The sequence below is a fragment of the Lontra canadensis genome, unplaced genomic scaffold, assembly GCF_010015895.1.
Source record: "Lontra canadensis isolate GAN:19392208 unplaced genomic scaffold, GSC_riverotter_1.0 scaffold35, whole genome shotgun sequence".
NCBI classification, from domain to species: domain Eukaryota; kingdom Metazoa; phylum Chordata; class Mammalia; order Carnivora; family Mustelidae; genus Lontra; species Lontra canadensis.
The window spans coordinates 9,490,006-9,509,006 of record NW_022631029.1 but is presented as its reverse complement, the minus strand read 5'-3'; the positions used below and the strand labels follow the sequence as shown (position 1 = coordinate 9,509,006).

At 41.3% G+C, this 19,001-nt stretch overlaps 1 protein-coding gene across 6 annotated transcripts in view; it reads right to left on the bottom strand.

Moving 5' to 3' along the window:
• DOCK3 (dedicator of cytokinesis 3) overlaps positions 1 to 19,001 on the bottom strand; it is a 581,779-nt gene that overhangs the window by 94,158 nt on the left and 468,620 nt on the right. For all 6 annotated transcript variants that reach the window (XM_032868163.1, XM_032868164.1, XM_032868166.1 and 3 more), the window contains exons 13-14: positions 12,659 to 12,747; positions 7,853 to 7,978 (exon numbers count right to left, since the gene is read on the bottom strand). In XM_032868163.1, the coding sequence (XP_032724054.1) occupies positions 7,853 to 7,978; positions 12,659 to 12,747 (215 nt within the window). The remainder of the gene's footprint in view (positions 1 to 7,852; positions 7,979 to 12,658; positions 12,748 to 19,001) is intronic.

The window sequence follows — 19,001 nt, the reverse complement described above, 5'->3', positions numbered from 1 at the left end:
TACTATGGGCAGGAGATGAATAAAATCAGTCCCCTGAAGTAAAATTCAAAATTAAATGGGAACTTTCCTATAGATAATTGCTATCATAACGGGATAAATGAGAGGTGGTTACACCTTGAGTTTCTAACAATAGAAACAGACACTTTGGAGCCTTCTTTTGATAAAAGTCTTTTAGTTACACATTAGCTTTTCTATGGAATTTAAATAGTTATTAAATTTCTAGGTTGATGTGGCATAAAGCGAATAGAGAATTGTAATGTCTAATCTAAAGAACAGGTACTTTTTAAACTACTACTCTGGTTTAAACCAGCGCTCTCTAGAAATCATTTAAGATAATCCACATGACATGTAAAAGCAGATACTGGCTACCAGCAATAGTATTCTAGCTTGTACAAACATTTTAAATTTCTGTGACTCCATACAAAAGTTAGCCCTAAATAAATGTGTCCTTCAAATGAAACATTTAAACATTTCCTAGCAATATATGATATAGAATACTCATACAAAAGTGAGAGATTGATAATGACAGAATTTGGTCTGTGATGATTTCATAAAGTGAGCCCATGGTTTCTGAGCTGTAACTCCAGGGCATTGTAAATCAAAATGCCAATTTCAAATGGAAGAACTGAGCTGGATATTCCTACAGCTTTCATTCTTTTGAAATTTTCTATTTAAACAGAATGCCTTCAGTGATATCTTGCTGAGAAAATTTATCAAAACAAGTAAACATGCCCTCTGAGTTACAGAGTGAAGCAGCTTGATTTCATCAGATCTTTCACTGCTCTTTATTTGGAGAACAGACTTGCCTAAGACTAGGGCTATTCTCAGCAGAATGGATATTAGGCTGCTTTATGGGTTGCAATTTTGCAAATTACGGCCTCAATTTCAAGAACTGCGATAGTTAATGTTACTGGGGCCCTCTTATCAAAAGCTCTCTGGGGGATCATTTAAATAGAGCTCTCTACTAATTCTCCTGGAACTAGGAGAAAACCTAAGAAACAGCCAATGTGAAAGGCCCCCAGGATCTAATGACCCAGGCCTGCCTTACAGATAGCCTCCCAGGTTCCTTGCTCTTCAGCTGTCCCTGTTACATGTTATATCTTCACAAAGCCCACCAGGGGAATCATGTGTTTGGGTTAAGGCACTGTCTCCAGGAGGCTCCTGTAAACTTCAGGACCAATTGCACGGAAATAGCTCCAGGAGAGGTTTGAGGATAGGCATACTACAACAAGGATGGGAAAGAGAAGCCCTAAGCAATGGTTTATGAGGTTAGTTTGCAGACCACTGTTTGGCTGGCTATATTCTAAACACCTGGGGAGCTTATGAAAACCAGACTTCTAGCATCTACCCCATGAGATTGTGGTTGCTCTTGGGCGGGGTTTGAGTACATACATTAAACAAACAATCAATAGGTGATTCTGATGCTTTCCAGGGTTTAATGTCAGGGGACCACACCATGGGGTTTGCTGGGAAGATGATGAAATCTGGCTGGGTGTGGGGGCTAGGCAGCTCGTAGGCAGCACAGATGAATGCTGAGAGGGTTCTGGGAAGGAGAGGTTTCTCTGTGGGGTGTGGGAGTGGGTATTATTGAGGGTGGCCCTGCCTCCCTTTGTTACATGAACTCGGCTTCCTGAGGTTAGCAGGGCACCTCACAGCATCAGCAATGCCTTATATCTCTGAGCGCTTTACGCTCAGCTGACATGCACCAGAGTTTCTGCAGTGGAAAGATGTAATGAATGAGGTTGAACTTGTAGACGACCTCCAAATATATTGTCTCTGTCCTTTGCACAGTCTGCCCGAGTAGCCCAGGCCAGCTGTTGGTAGAGCTGTGTGCCATGAGACTAGGGACTTAAGAGGAAGCAGAGGTCAGCAAACTCTATCTGTAAGAAGCCAGATAGTTCGTATTTTAGGCTCTGTGTTTCACATAGGTCTCTGTTACACGTCCTTTGTTTTTACAACCCTTTTAAAATGTGAGAAACTATTTTTTGCTGCAAGATGGTACAAAAATAAGCTGCTGGCTAGATTTGGCCCAGGTACTGGAGTTTCTGGATACCTGTCTTGGAGTGGTTAGGTGTCAAGAACAGCTTCACTACACCACGATGACACATCAAAAATCTAGATTCTTGTAAGTCCACATAAGCAACTGCTGGGAAGGAGCAAGGTAATGTACCTGAGACCATCTTATTACCTCAGCGATTGGCCTGAAACACTCTGGGGTCTTTACGGTAAGTGAAAGGTCTTAGAAGGAAACTGTTTTTCAGCTACCAGAAACTTAGGGGGCTGGGAGCACTGTGACAGAGCTGCAGCCCACAGTGACAGAGAACTGCCTGCCACAGTGGCCAGGTGCGACCCTCTAAAGTCTTGCATCCTAGTATGACACCAGAGAAACACAACTCATAGAGCGTTTGCACCTCTCTTCTGAGAGCAGACTTGGCCGGTTTCAGAAGTTCTGTGGTCTGGCTCAGGCACCAGAGCATCTGTTAGCAAGAGAATCTTCTGCCAGACATGCCAGCCTTCCTAGGAATTTGGGGGCCACATGGTTCCAGCCTATGTGGAGTTCCATCCCAGGAGAAATGATCCAGGGCAGCCCACACAGCTTTGGGCACTCAGACTTGTCTGGATTCTTTATTATATTCATGTTCCTTCTGTATACATTAGTCACACCATGTATTAGGAGGCTTTGGGTTCAAGGATACTAGTATTTAATACTGTGTTATTTATACCTTGTCTACTTCTAGATAGGATTAGGAAGGATACTGTTTTCTTTCCCTTAAGACCATGCGAAACTAGAGCTAACCTTCTCTCAGCAGACACAGCGGCCTGCTCAGGATGGCACCAATTGTCTCTCCTGGCAGAATAGGAGTGACATGGACATGGCATGACATGGACAGCTCCATGGAGATTTGGAGACATTAACAACCATTCAACTTAGGCAGTTTCAGGCATACAACCAGTAGTTTGTTTTGTTGTAGTTCTTATTTTAAAGAAGAGACCTTCTTCCACCAAAAAGGACTCTTGTGAGGACTTTACTCTAGAGTATCCAGGAGAGATATTCTTTAGAGTATCTCCTGGATACTCTAAACAAGTTCTTTACTTTTAAACCATGTCTTCAGTGTCACACTTCTACTGGTTTCTGCTGTTACAAGCCAGTGATGTTCTCTGATCTACCAGGAAGAGAGGAATGGGCGTAGTATGACATCATTATATATGGCTATTCCTTTCTTGGGTCAAGGATGTGCTGATCTTCCAGCCTGTTGTGGGACCAGATGTGATCATTCCTAAACCATCCCTTAGATATTGCCAAAGCCTCATTTGACACTCAGACTGACCATAGTCCTACAAATCTACTTGTGGTTAAATACTTTGATCACTTCCTTTGAGGAGAGCTTTCTTTTAAAAATCGGAGGGGGAGACAAACCATGAGAGACTGTGGATTCTGGGAAACAAACTGATGGTTTTGAAGGGGAGGGGGTTGGAGGGATGGGTAAGCCTGGTGGTGGGTATTAAGGAGGATAGTATTGCATGAAGCACTGGGTGTGGTGCATAAACAATGAATTCTGCAACACTGAAAAGAAATAAAAGAAATAAAATAAAATGAATGTGTTTGCCATTTTTGTGAGATGTGTCCAACAGTGCTGAAAAGGCAAGCTTTCTAACTTTCTGATTCTGTGTAGCCTGGAATAAGCACCTCTCATTTTCTTTTCAGTGGAAGTAGCTGTTGTGTCTCCTAAAAGTCTTTCCCTGTAGCTATGCACCTAGTTCTTAGGTTTAGTTTCCTCAGATCTTAATGAACACCTAAAGTAATACACAGTGTTCTAGGCTGGGCTGGTGGTGGCTTTTTCTTCTTCTTCTTTTTTTTTTTTCCATGTCTTGTCAGTTACCCCCAAAAGGTGAGGCTGATGAAATATTAATAATGTCCATGAAGCCCCACCCCAGTATTGCAACATTCCATGAAACAAATGAAGATGGAAACAAAGCAGGCAAAAAGCAGACAGGGCACACACAAAAGCAGGAACTTACACCCAACTATCTTCATCTCTGCACCAGAAAGAAAGGGGCGAGAATGAGGGGACAGCACAGAGAGAGACAAGAACAATTAAGACAAACAGGAAAAGAGAGAAAAAAAACAAAAACAAAACATCACTTGCAGGTCGGTGATGAAGCATGCACTTTTTATCAAGGGTCAAAGCAGAGGACAGAGTGTATTTCTGAGCACAAGGGCAAGAGTCAGAGGGTCCCCTAGAGGGATGTCATGCCTGCAGAGCTGCCTTCTAAGAGCAAGTCGGAGCAACCCAGAGAGGAGCACTCCTTGTGCCAGGGCTGAGTCAGGGAAGGACAAAGCCTCCCTAAGGCAGAGTCCCTCTTAGGACATGCTTCTCGAAAGGGGCCCCAAACTAGGAGCATTACCATCACCTCAGAACTTGTGAAGAATGTAAATTGTTGGGTCCCACTCCATTCCTACTGCATCAGAAACCCCTGGGGGTGGACCCAGCAGTCTGTTTCTCCAAGCCCCAGAGGTGACTCAAGTCAGAGAACTACTGCTTTGGGAAAAACCTAGTCCTCAGCCAGAGCACATTAAATCAAAGGGTGGGTTTCTTCTGACAAGATGGAAGACCATGTCACTCATATGAAACTTGGCCCATATTCCACAGAAAATGAAAACCCTTAAAAATTCAAGACTTAGACAACAAGTTAAAACATAATTCCCACAGAGCCATGACAGAACTCTATACTCCAGGGCACAGGCTTTATAGGAAAGCTATGAATGACAGAGGGCTGTAGAAAGTGGTGGCGGGGCTCTGCTGGCTCGGGCATGGTCTGCAGGAGGGCACAGCCGCTTATTGAACAAAGGTTTTAATCATTCCTCTCAGTTTACAGTCTTTGGGCTGGCGGTTTTCTTTTGGCTACTTTATTGCGAACAATGTTAACTCCAACTTGTTCACCTGGAACATTTGTCCTGCTCTGGTCTTTCCTGCCCATTTTCTTGAAAAGAAAAATCTAGGAGTTACTATCTTTTGAACTGAACTAAAATGAGTTTGGAGAGAAGGAGGAAGTACCCATGGGAATATGGTGACCAACCAATAAAAGCACCTTGAGTGCTCGGTTTCAAAATCAGACTTCAATTCCCATATCTATTTGTTCTTCTCTAATCAAGAATGTCATCTCCTGGTTCATGTGTCTTCTCCGGGAACTCCCAGGGCAACGGGAATAGCACTCCTGCCTCTTGCTCACTACCAGGGCTCATGAGCAGAGCTGGATGGCTGTGCCATGAGGATCCAGCTGTGGTACAGAGTAGCACATCTCTGGTTCACAGCAGTCACATGGTGTTTGCCCATGGAAAGCAATGGAGACCATCGAAGAGACCTTTTTAAAAATGGTATGTTGGATACTGGTGTGACTAGAGTCTGGCTGAACTCTGTAAATTAAATGTTGAAATGATCACAGTAACTGACATAATTCATTGCCTTGTTCATTTCTCTTAAGTATGTCCATGTATCAAGAAGTGACAACTTCTTGTAACTTGGTCACACCAACACTATGTGGGCTGAGGGAGCGCTGCGGCCCAGGTCCAACATTCCCACAAGTGAAGGGTAGATCAGCTGCAGGCAGCCTCACCAAGGGACTTTGGAGCTTATGGTTTCCCAGGATAGGCTGACTGCAATGTAAAACATTCCTGTACACTCTTCCTGTTGCTCCAGAAGCTGCAGGCCAGCCCTATCAGCATGCCTGAGGATGGCAAACTCACTCCGATGATATCTTGGAGTGCATTAAGATGTCTGTCAGTCAGTTTTTAGCTCACAACGCTGGGACTGGCCATCTGCAAAAAAGCTCTCTCCTCAAGGGGAGGATGGGTAAAGGAGACAGATGATGCACAAAGGACCGCATCCCACCTGTGAACCAATCCTTACTTTCAGCTCTAGCACTTAGTACTCAAAGGCAGAAAAGAACAGCTTACTCACAGGCCTCACCTGGACCTTTCAGGATTGCAAATCATCTGATGATCCCTTCGCTGCCCAGGGGAGGGAAAACTCACTTAATCTTAGCTTGTCTCATCAGTGCCTGATACAGCTCATTTCCTCAGACTCGTCTAGCATACCCAGAAGTCCTTTCTGAACCTGAGTGCCTATGACACAAAGAGATGCGGGGTGCTCCACAAAAAGATTTCTTTCCATAAATGAGGGTTAGAAAACATAACTCTTAAAATCAAGCTTTGCTTAAGAATTGTTTTGACTGAACTTTGTTCCTTTTTAGTATCTGTTCAGTAAAGAGTAAAACCAGTATCTGGTTTTAATCCTCTGACTGTGAAGGCTAAGAGGAAAGAAATGTCTAAATTGCAGGAAAACAACTTCTTAAAAGAAAGGAAGACTTTACGTATATCTCTTAGAATATGTTACTCCACCTCATGAACCTGGATATGTAACTTAAAAAACAAAATCACCAGATCAGTTTTGATAACTTCTTCTTTCTTCCATGACATTTTGCTAGGAAGCCAAGACTATGCCTGGGCTCTTCTTGTTCTGACAACCAGGGCTGAGGAATGGTGTCAGGACAGGATGGAAGAAGTGTCCTATGAAGGATAATCCTCTACAACAGTCAGATGGGGGCCCTTCAGAAGCATGACGTCTCCCTAACATTACAAATGCTATTGATTTCCATCCCATTACAAATGGAATTGATTGAGTGGCCCAGGTTTCCCATCCAGTAGACCTGTGTGTGTGTGTGTGTGAGAGAGAGAGAGAGAGAGAGAGCAGAAGATGAGGGCTGTTCCCAGCAGCTTACTCTGCATCTACAGTGTCTATGCGGAGGGAAAGCAGGCAAGAGAAAACAAGTCCAGGCATAGTGGGGGAAGTTGAAAGGCAGCTGGAAGCCATCACATGGGCCTTCTCTGTGCTCAGCTCATACTCCTGCCTTGGGTACATGCTGACAAATATTTCCAACAAGGGGATTTACAGCACCATGAGGAACTTCAAATAGGTGACATATAGAGTGGTCACAAGCAGTGCAGTCTGGCCTGCCCTGGCTCTTTCAAACAGAAGCAAACAAGCTTTTACTGGATCATTAAAACTCAATGAAAAGGGTAGGTAACCCATTCAGAAAACCAGCTATTTGCCTGTTCAGATTTTCCTTTGTTCACATGTCCTCTGCTTATCAGACCACCTGCCCTCTATTTGAGCCATGCCTCTATCCTTCTCTCACTCTCTATAGTCCCCTTGGCTCTGATGACCTATTTCAATCTACTTTCCTAGCTTTGTCTGCATCGACCTGACTAGGAAACATGAACCTGGGACTGAGCTAGAACCACAGTTGATGGTTGATGCATTCCCACTTTCTGCTCTGGCTTTCCACTGGGCATTAGATGAGAACAGTGAACCTGGCTAGGTAGTACTATTCCTAGTGCCTAACATACCATTTGCCAGACTTGTTTTCCTAATACATTAAAATGGATCTGCTTTTCCTACATGAATTGGATTCATCAATACTACAAGGTATATATTTTGGTGTATTTTTGCCCCCAAAGGAAGTTCTTTTGAGCCGAAGAGGGTATAAGGCATCCCCATGAAGAATTCCATGTTGGTTTCTATCATCCAGGCTCTACAGGAGACAACAAAGCCCATCTGCTGGATTGTTATGTTGCATGGGTGAGTATGATGTGGGGGATTCTGGAAAATAACAGATGCCAAAAAAGGAGCCACTGACTACAGGCTGTAGTCAGCAAGCTGACTTGGATTCAGAGGCTTTTAATGGCTGCAGGGCTCCTCCCCAGCACAGTTCACCATCTGCTCATGAGAGGAGCACCAGACTCCATCCTTCTAACCCTTCTCCCAACCTAGCCCCAAGAAGTGCTGCCTACCTGGCATGATGACATCAGGAAATCCCAATTTTCTTGTAATTGCCAACCCCCTACCAAATATCATGGGGTTTTCTCTCCTAATCTGTTCCATGTCTCCACGGAGAAGCTGCAGAGAAATGATAAGACCTGCAAGAACAAAAGCATTTTCTTACTCAGAACCACATCTCCACCCTGTACTGTAGTACTAAAAAAGACATAAAGAATCATATATATATATATTTTTTTTTTTTGGTGGAGGAAAATATGCAAAGTTCAGCACTTTTCTTGAGAAAAATTTTGATGCAGAAAGTATATGTTATTCTAAGGAAACATTTTAAGAAAGCTCAAGGTTGTTTTTTGTTTGTTATTGTTTCAAATTTTCATTTAAATTCCAATTAACGTATAGTGTAATACTTGTTTCAGGGATAGAATTTAGTGATTCATCACTTACATATGTGCTCAACACAACAAGTGTCCTCCTTAATATTCCATCACCCAAGTAGCCCATCCCTACCCACCTCCCCTCCAGCAACCCTCAGGTTGTCTCCTACAATTAAGAGTCTCTAGGGGGTGCCTGGGTGGCTTAGTTGGTTAAGCATCCAACTCCTGATCTCAGCTCAGGTCTTGATCTCAGGGCTGTAAGTTCAAGCCCCATGCCCAGCAAGGAGCCTACTTAATGAAAAAAAAAATGGTTTGCTTCCCTCCCTTTTTTCTCCCTATGTTCATCTATTTTGTTTCCTAAATTCTACATATGAGTGAAATCATATAGTATTTGTCTTTCTCTGACTTACTTTGCTCAGCATAATACTCTCTAGCTCCAACCACATAGCTGGACATGGCAAGATTTCTTTATTTTTGATGGCTGAGTAATATTCCTGTGTGTGTGTGTGTGTGTGTGTGTGTGTACGCACACGTGGACATTTGGGCTCTTGCCATAATTTGGCTATTGTTGACAATACTGCTATAAACATCGGGAGGACATGTATCCCCTCAAATCAGTATTTTTGTATTCTCTGGGTAAATACCTAGTAGTGTAACTGCTGGGTCATACGGTACTTCTATTTTCAACTTTCTGAGGAAGCTCCATACTGTTTTGCAGAGTGGTTGCACCAGTTTTCATTTCCACCAACAGTGTAAGATGGTTCCCCTTCCTTCGCGTCCTTGCCAACATTCGTCGTTTCCTGTATTGTTAATTTTAGCCATTCTGACAGGTGTGAGGTGGTATCTCATTGTGATTTCGATTTTTATTTCCTTGATGATGAGTGGTGTTGAGTATCTTTTCGTGTGTCTGCTGACCATCTTGATGTTTTCTTTGGAAAATTTCATGTCTTCTGCTCATTTTTTAACAGGATTATTTATTTTTTAGGTGTTGATTTTGATGAATTCTTTATAGATCCTGGATACTAACCCTTTGTTGGATATGTTATTTACAAATATCTTCTCCCATTTTGTAGGTTGTCTTTCAGTTTTGTGGACTGTTTCCTTCCCTGTGCAGAAGATTTTTTTCGTCTTGATGAAGTCCTGATAGTTCATTTTTGCTTTTGTTTCCCTTGCCTCCGTAGATGTATCTAAGTTAGAAGTTGCTGCAATTGAGGTCAAAGAGGTTGCTGCCTGTGTTCTCCTCTAGGATTTTGATGGTTTCCTGTCTTACATTTAGGTCTTTCATCCGTTTTGAATTATTTTTGTGTGGCCCCTCCCCTCCGCACTCTGCAGGTGCATTTTTTACAAGGCCAAGTATGACTGAAAGCCAGAGGAGCAGTGGGTTCCTCCCCAGTAAGACCAGCACAAACCACCCCCAACTCTGCTTTGCACACACCAGGTCTATGGATCACAGAGCACTGCAAAGCTTCAGCTCTAGTGGAAATAGGACCATCTCATCTTAGATTAAAGACCGTCCCATAAAAAAGTAATTGCACAAATTGAAATTTGTGGGGAATATTGGAGAGTCAGCAACCTGGCCCCAATCTCTCTCCACTCCCATCCCCGTGGAAGAGATGGATGAGAATTAATAATATAAATTAACCCCAGCCCAAGATATGTAAATAGAGCTGTGCAACAGTCATTTAAAAATACATGGAAAACTACTGTGTTAACTGTTTTATTTGTCTTCATTTGTTTTTAATAACCTTCATGCTGCAAGAATTACTAAAAGTTAGGTCTGTGGCTACATATCTAAGAGGCCAACCTATAGGAGTTAGTACTGAATGATACCTTTAGTCTCAGCACTTAAAACCAGTGTAGCAATTCCTTCTACATTTTTATATGATTTGACTTGCAGGGAGAGCACTAGTGACTAATGATTCACTAGAATTGCCAAGGAAATAAATGTCTATGATGTTTAACAAAGATAGGTGACAGTTTACAGCAAAGTAAATTTTCTATAATGAGGTATCTTTAATTAGGAGACTAATAAAGACCAGAGCTATTCTTTGAGTAATCTATAAACTTTTCTGACATGAAGACCCCAGAGTCCTGCACTGGAAACCCCTTGCTCAGAAGCTTGGCAACAGAGTGAAAAGCCAGTTGCCTGGAGTATGGAAACCTGGGCTTCCTGGTTCAGCCACGAAGTCACTTCATGGAGCTTCGGTTCCCTCATTTATTTAATGAGGGCGTTGAAACAGAAAACTTCCAAGATCTCAACCAGCTTCCAAGTCAAGACTTGCCTAGAAGACGTCAGACACACACTTCAAAGAGAAGCAGCCTATTTCTCCACCTGGCTTTTCCATAAGTGCATAGAGCCCTCCTCTAACTGGACCATCCTAACTGAGGCTCTCTGACGTCTGTGGGGCCTTGGCCAGTGTTTATGAGTTCTGGACAAAAACCACAGGTACTGAAGATGGCATTGTCCCTGCTCTGGGATGTGAGACACAATTCAACATCTTAACCTGGGAGGTGATGGTGGAAACTAATCTTTCAGTTGTTTTAAAGTGTATTACTACTACCATCTTTCTTTTAAAATGTTCTCCATTTTTTATCATATCATGTCCCAATAACTTATAGCCAAGGGCAGCTCTTTATGAATCAATTAAGTAAATAAAGCAAAGAACATCATAAATATGGATATGAATGGTAGTCTTCCAAATTACCAATAACTTCATATATTAAAAACAAGATTTTATTTGCTTCTTGCTTTAGCCTCGTAGGTGAGAAATATGGGCTCCCTTCCCATTCAACCACACTGCATGGAGCTCCTTGGAATCCTGGCACATACACAAAAAAACAGTCACTTAAAAGTAGTGAGAGAGACCCTGAGGCTCCCCATGCTAGAGTTTTAGAGAAATTAAGTACTCCCAGCCGAAGGTATCAAACTTTGTGGCCTCTGGTCTGGAGCTGTTCTGAGGACCCTCCTAATTGACTATCTTTTGACCATGATAAAGAAAAATTAAAATTTTTAAAAAATTTTAAGTAAGTTAACATATAGTGCAGCACTGATTTCAGGATCATAATCCAATGATTCATTACCCACATAAAACACCCAGTGCTCATCCCAACAAGTGTCTTCTTTAACGCCCATCACCCATTTAGTCCTTTCCCCAACCCTCAGTTGTTCTCTATATCTAAGAGTCTCTTATGGTTTACCTCTTATTTTATTTTTCCTTCCTTTTATCTTATTTTTCCTTCCCTTCCCCTATGTTCATCTGTTTTGTTTCTTAAATTCCACATATGAGTGAAATCATATGGTATTTGTCTTTCTGTAACTTATTTCACTTGACACAATATGCTCCAATTCCATCCACGTCGATGTAAATGGTAAGTACTCATCCTTTCTGATGGCTGAGTAAAGTCCATCGTATATACGGGCCACATTTTCTTCATCCATTCATCAGCTGATAGACATTTGGGCTCCTTGCATAATTTGGGTATTGTTGCTTGTGCTGCTATGAACACTGGGGGTACATGTGCCTCTTAGAATCAGTATTTTTGTACATTTTTGGGTATATGCCTGGTAGTGAAAACTTCATTCTTCTTAATAACTTTGGAGACTGCCACACCTTGCAGTGGCTTTACACTGTTAATTAAGCTCACTTTCTATTTACAACAAGGCTATGGAAGTTAAAAAACAAAGAACGTTATGTAAAAGAGATTATGAGATAATTGAGAGGTTAAAACTGTCATTAGAAACATGGTTCTATGTAAATTTGAAAGCCATCTTCAAGTGTACATGAAAGCTGAGATGCTTTCAAATAGTGCTTCTAATTTAATCAAGCAATTAATATTCAATTTAGAAAATACAGTCTTCCTAATGTGTGGAATTGCACCAAGATTTAGACAGAAATTAAACAGTTTTAAAAGAAAAGGAGGAGGGGAAAGGAAAAGAAGTTGAACTAAGATGAAAGCTGCTGTGAACTGAAGATTGACTATTCCAGTTTCTGAACAATTTTGGCAGATTAATCACTGATTCTCATTAGTGTCAGGCTTCCTTGGTGATGCTAACACTGAACAGGAATAGAAGAAGTGATTATTAATATTTGTCTTTTATTTTTGGCGGGGGTGTGTATTCTTTGTTCAGGAAAACACAGACTTCACAATGTGACAAACCCTACAGCAATTTTGTTCACTCTGGTTTTAAACTGGAACTCAAGGTTCCTATCAAAGCACATGGAATCCATTTTAGAAACAACAGAAAATATGTTTTGGTTGGAAGTAATTAGGAAAAGTCTCAAATTATCACAAGGAGAAATAGTAGAAAGTGACTGGGGAGGAGAACAAATGTTTGTGGGGAACTGAAATTTACATGCGGCAACTGGTAGCACAAATTCACTGAGGTCTATATGATCAGCATCGGCAAGAGCAACACAAGGTTTTCTAGCCAGAGAAGTATGTTACCGTGGCTGGCGCTGGGGGCAGAATACTTGGCGCTGGACTTGCGGATGATGTTCTCATGGATCTGGGACCACTCACTCTCGTTGTTGCACCTGCAACAGAAGGACAGGCATTATGGCTTTCAAGGCTCTTTAACATCTGGTCTGATGTTCCAACTGAAATGCTGACTTCGAAAGGAAACTTCAAACTCACTTTCCTAGTTTTACTAAATTAGACAAGGCTTGTTTTCTGTTAAGGTCCATAGAAGATTCACACTTGGGGGAAGTGTTGAAACTCTAAAATGAATCTCAACAAATATTTTAAGTGGAAAATAGCTTATTCTCTGAAGTAGCACTCTCCCACATGACAAGTTTTACTCTTCTAGTTCCTTACACACACACACACACACACACACACACACACACACACAGTTCCAGAGGCAAGTTCCTGAGAGGGAAAATAACAGTTCCTCTTGACAATGACTACTGTTTAGAAACTGTCATGCCTTGCATTGGCTTGTACCATCCACTCAATAGTCATTATACCAGCCGCAGAGGAAAGTCCTGCTAAGTTCAGGGCAGTGTGGATATTTGCTTGTGGCTGTTTCAGCCAGACCAAGAAAGGAAGAAAAGTTTAGGAGAGCAGTGAGTTTGATCCACTGTGAAATCCTGTGTAGTCAAGGGGAAGGAGAGTTTAGCAGAAAAGTTTGAATGTCTAAACACATAAAGTCCTTCCCGAGGGGCTTCAGTATTTGGATATAAGAGAGAATAGAGGAACAACACTGCACCTCTGTTAATATCTGACATTTCAGAATCTTCCCTCTAAAGGGCAATCCCAAGAGAGCTGCAACCACACAAGTACTTATTATAGTTTAGAAAGAGAGACCAGAAATTCCTCATCCTAATGCAAAAACTTCGATGAAACAACTGAAATGAGATTAGAGTCATCTCTTGAAAATTCCACATGACACCAAGACTCCCCATAGCCTTGGCCTCACCCCTTCCCTTTTGCATAGGAAGGTATGGGTCCATACCTTCTGACCCTAAAATGGACGACTCAGGCACAAAGGAAAACTCACAGGATCTTTCCTTGGTTACTCACAAATGTGCAGCACAGTACAGGCCCTTCAAATAGGAAACTCCAGTAAGAGTTTTATCATGTGAAATCAAACAGTATTGGACTTTCTCAGTCTGACTTTTTCATTTAGTATAATGCCCTCTAGGTCCACCCATGTTGTCAAAAATGGCAAGAGCTCATCTTTAAAAATTTTTTTTATTTAAATTCAATTTAGTTGGGGCACCTGGGTGGCACAGTCAGTTATATGTCTGCCTTTGGCTCAGGTCATCGTCCCGAGGTCCTGGGCTCGAGTCCTGTGTCAAGCTCCTTGCTCAGGGGGAGCCTGCTTCTCCCTTTCCCTCTGCCTGCCCCCCGCCCCTGCTTGTGTTCTCTGGCTCTATCTCTCTGTCAAATAAATGAACAAAAACTTAAAAAGTAAATTCAATTTTGTTAACATAGTGTTTTATTATTTTTGGGGGTAGAATTTATTGATTCATCCTTTGCATATAACACCCAGTGCTCATTACATCAAGTGCCCTCCTTAACTCCCATCACTCATTTAGCCCATTCCCCCGCCTTCCTTCCAGCAACCCTCAGTTTGTTTCTTATAGTTAGGAGTCTCTTATGGTTTGTCTCTCTGTTTTCATCTTATTTTATTTTTCTCCTCCCTTCCCCTCTATTCCTCTACTTTGTTTCTTAAAATCTGCATATGAGAGAAATCATATGGTATTTGTCTTTCTCTGACTGACTTATTTCACTTAGCATAATAGCCTCTAGTTCCAACCACATCCTAGCAAAAGGCAAAATTTCATTCTTTTGGTAAGATTCCATGGTATGTATATATGTACGTGTATGTATGTGTGTATGTATATGTTGTGTGTATGTATGTGTGTGTGTATATATATGTATGTGTGTGTATATATAGATATACACACACATACATATACATACACACACACCACATCTTCTTTATCCACTCATCTCTCGATGGACATCTGGGCTCTTTCCATATTTTGGCTATTGTGGACATTGCTGCTGTAAATATTGGGATGTATGTGCCTCTTTGAGTTTCTTTTTTAAGGCTGCACAATATTTCTTTGTGTATGTATGTGTGTGTATGTATACCACGTCTTCCTTAACTAATTGTTTATTGATGGACATTTGGATTGCTTCCATATCTTGGCTATTGTAAACAATGCCACAATAAACATAGAGGTTCATATATCTTCTTGAATTAGTGTTTTTGTTTTCTTTGGGTAGATACCCAGTAGTGGAATTATTTGATCATACGGTGTTTCTGTTTTTGTGGTGAGCGTAGCATAATGTATAGAGAAGATGTATTGTTATGTTGCACACCTGAAACTAAGGTAATGTTGTGTGTCAACTACATTCAAATAATAATAAAAAAGAAATCAAAGAATAAGGAACTGAAAAAACAGTGTAAAGACTTAAGAACAGAAAAAAAGTTGTATCATGCGCCATCCAGCAGTGTGAAGTACAAGCAATGTAAAGAACAATTAAATAAAAGGGTTTGTATGGAGTCATTCAGAGATAAAGGAAATTAGTCATTAACTTAATTTTGTTACTCAATCAGAGGCTCTTCTGACTCCTTAATCAGTATAAATAAGTCTCACTTACTCAGAGATGCTGCAAAGAACTATCAAAGATGAAGTTCTCATAACCCAGAGCTATGAGGATAATTTCTACTTACAGAATTCCTTCCAAACAAAGGAAGGGGGAGAGTGTTCACTAAGATGAGCACTTGTGATTTAGCAACTCAGTTGGAAATCAAAAGTGAGAGGTGCTGGCAACAGCATATCCAGCCCTTCCTGTCTGACATGCACACTGTCTCATTTCTTCCAACCAGTCAGTACATCAAAGAAGTGCCCAGCTGGTGAGGATTCAAAGACTTGTCTTGCTGTCAGTTTTTTTTTTTTTGTCACTTTCTAGGTTTATAAGATCAGTAGTTACTTTCTTTAACAGAAATCTGACTACAGTTTGTCATAAATAACATACTCCCCCTCTCATTTCAAAAGAAGAGTCTTAAAAATTAACTCCCTCCCTCCAATAGATGGTATAATTTCAGCATTTTGCCAATAAAACACTAATTTTTTTTGGCAGTATAATGGAGACAGTGCTTTGTCAACCACACCCACAGAGACAGTGTGTATTAATTCATTCACCTCTCCTCTTCATGGCCTTGGTTCAACCATGATCATCTCTCTTCTGGACTAGTGTAATCACCTCCTAACTGATCTTCCAAATATCTCCCTTTCCTGAATGCCAAGCAGCTACTCCAATCATCTGAAAATAAATGGATGTGGTGTCATCAGCATATTTTACCTAATCACTAGGATATTTTGTAAGGACAAATTATAAATGGGAGCATTTATTAAATAATCAAATGACTTGTGATTGTAATGAAGCATGATTATGTTATATCCAATCAAATTAATATTTAGAGCATGATTACTGCTCTTGGTAGTTTGTCCTCAATCACAAGACGCATGAGGGACTGTGATCTAAAAGAGGTCTGAATGCCTCTGTAGCAGGGGAGATAAACAGCACAGCACTTCAACTACTACATGTCCAAGGATTTTACTCAAGGAAGAAGACAGAGAGGTGAGAGGGTTTGGTTTTCTACATGGGATTCCCAAGCATTCAGAAGCACTGGAGCCGGAGCATGGGTTCTTCTCAACAAAGTTCCGAAGACTCTTTCATTTACTCATGTACCAGAGCACAAGTTAGCATCTGCTTCTTCCCTGCAATCTCCTTAACTTAATTTCTGTGTTTCTTCTCTTCACCCAACTTTGTTCTCTTTCTCCAAGGTGAACAACACAAAAAATGTTTAAAATGCTTAAGAAATTTTAAAGGATTGTTTGTAAGACCTTTAAGTTTGTGTTTTTATTTTTATTTATTTATTTATTTATTTTAACTTTTTTTTTTAAAGATTTTATTTATTTGACAGACAGAGATCACAAGTAGGCAGAGAGGCAGGCAGAGAGAGAGGAGGAAGCAGGCTCCCCACTGAGCAGAGAGCCTGATGTGGGGCTCGATCCCAGAACCCTGGGATCATGACCTGAGCCCAAGGCAGAGGCTTTAACCTGCTGAGCCACCCAGGCGCCACCTATTTATTTTTTCTTAAATACAATTATCCAACATATAGTACATTGCTAGTTTTGTTAGGGTCCCCCAATAATGGGTCTGTGATCAAAGAAGTGAGACTGATACAAACCAAAGGTCAAGCAAATCTTTATTTCACACCAAGCATCAAGAATCAAATCCACCAGTGGGGCCATCTCTTACAAAGAGGCAACGACCCTTCCCAGCCTCATAGACTAACTTTTGTAGAGGTGGTTGAGCCTGGCTTATACACAGTGGCCAATGAGATTGCAATATACAGGGAAAACTGCATAGTCATGCTAGGTCGGCAATACGGGTGGCCAATTGAATTTCAATTTACCATAGTAAATATATGCACGCCTACTGATTGGATGTCTCCAACAGGTCTGGCCTGCCCTTGTATCTGGGCTTCGCAAGTAAGTTCCTCTTGGAGGGGCAGGGTCAATCTAAGTTCACAACCAAATGGCTCCCTCTGGCTAACCAGGTCCTTACATTTTCAGATGCAGGGTTCAATAATTAGTTGCACATAACCTTTGCATTTTTAGAAGGTAGCCTACTCTAGGTAGGCAATTGTTGGGGTATATTCCCATATTTTATTTCACTTAATTCTCATAATCCAGTAAGATAGGTATTACCATGTTCATTTTACTGTGAAGAGTGAAGTGGAGCTAGATCTAAATGTGGGTCTGCCTGGTCCCAAAAGCAGGATAGGCAGGCAGGGTTGGGGTGGAGTGCAGAGAGAAAGCGGCTGAGCACTATAACCCTGAAACCCTTACTCCTGCACTGGGCGTCAGGGTACTTTTGTCTGTGATGTCAGCCAGCATTCTCATTTTGTCTCTACCTAATTAAAACTGCTGAGTCTTGGTTATGGTGTAAAACTTAATTTAGTGCAAATACTCCATTCTAAAATTCTTTCTCTTCGGGTGTTATTTTGGGCTTTATTTGGTTAAAGTCCTAACAAGCTGGAAAATATGCAACACCCTACAGATTTAAGAACACTACTGATGCTGAGCACTGTTTCATACAGTCCTTACTAAACTGCAAAAAAGAGAGAAGTATCCAGAAGGATGAAGAAAAACAACACATTTCAATAAAAATGGCCTAATTGAACAGAATCTTCAAGACCAAGCTGACAAATAAACCAATTTGATATATTCTGGATGTGCTGGCATAGGCCATGAGAAACTGCATATTTATTTATTTATTTATTTGAGAGAGAGTGAGATTTAGAGAGAGAGAGAGAGAGTGTGTGCACATGGAGAGGGAGAGAGAGGAGCAGACTCTCCACCGAGCAGGGAGCCCAATGTGGGGCTCGATCCCAGGACCCTGAGATCATGACCTGAGCTGAAGGCAGCTATTTAAACTGACTGAGCCACCCAGGTGTCCCTGCATTTTTACTTATGAAAAATGTAAATTATTTATTTTACAACCTATATATGTTTATTTTAGTACAGAGTATTAAAAAAAAAGACAAATAGCACACACTCATGCATGCACTTACACATACACTTTAAACAGAAATACTAAGTTTTACTCCTCCTTCCCGGTGGTAGAAGGGCTACGATGAGTAACATTTCTACCCCATTTAGTCACTTTCCTGGGAGAAAGAGTGACCTCTTTGGCCAGCACTTCTAGAAGAAGGATCTGGGCACGAACATCTTAATTCTGCCTCTTCCCTCTTTTGGGGCCAACCTGTTTGCAGAGAACACACAATCCCTCTGTACCACCAGACTCTATCTGATGATGACTCCATAGTCTTTCTGACTCAGGGTTCATGTTAATCACAAGTTGTGGTAGGTTGAATGGTGGCGCCTAAAAAGATATATCTATATCCTAATCCCTGGAACCTGTGAATGTTACCTTATTTGAAAGATGGATCTTTGCAGATGTAATTAAGATAAGGATTTTGAGATTAGGAGATAATCCTGGATAATCTTGATGAGTCCAACTTCAATGAAAAATGTCCTTAGAGAAAGGCAGAAGAAGACTTAAGACACAGCAGAGAAGAAAATGAAGATAGGACAAGAGGAGGGAATGTCGCCACAGAAGCAGAGATTAGAGTGATGAAGCCCCAAGTCAAGGTATGCTGACAGCTCCCAGAAGAGACAAAGAACAAATTTTCCCCTGGAGCCTCCAGAAGGAGTGTGATCCTGCTGGCATCCTGATTTCAGACTTTTGGCCTCCAGAT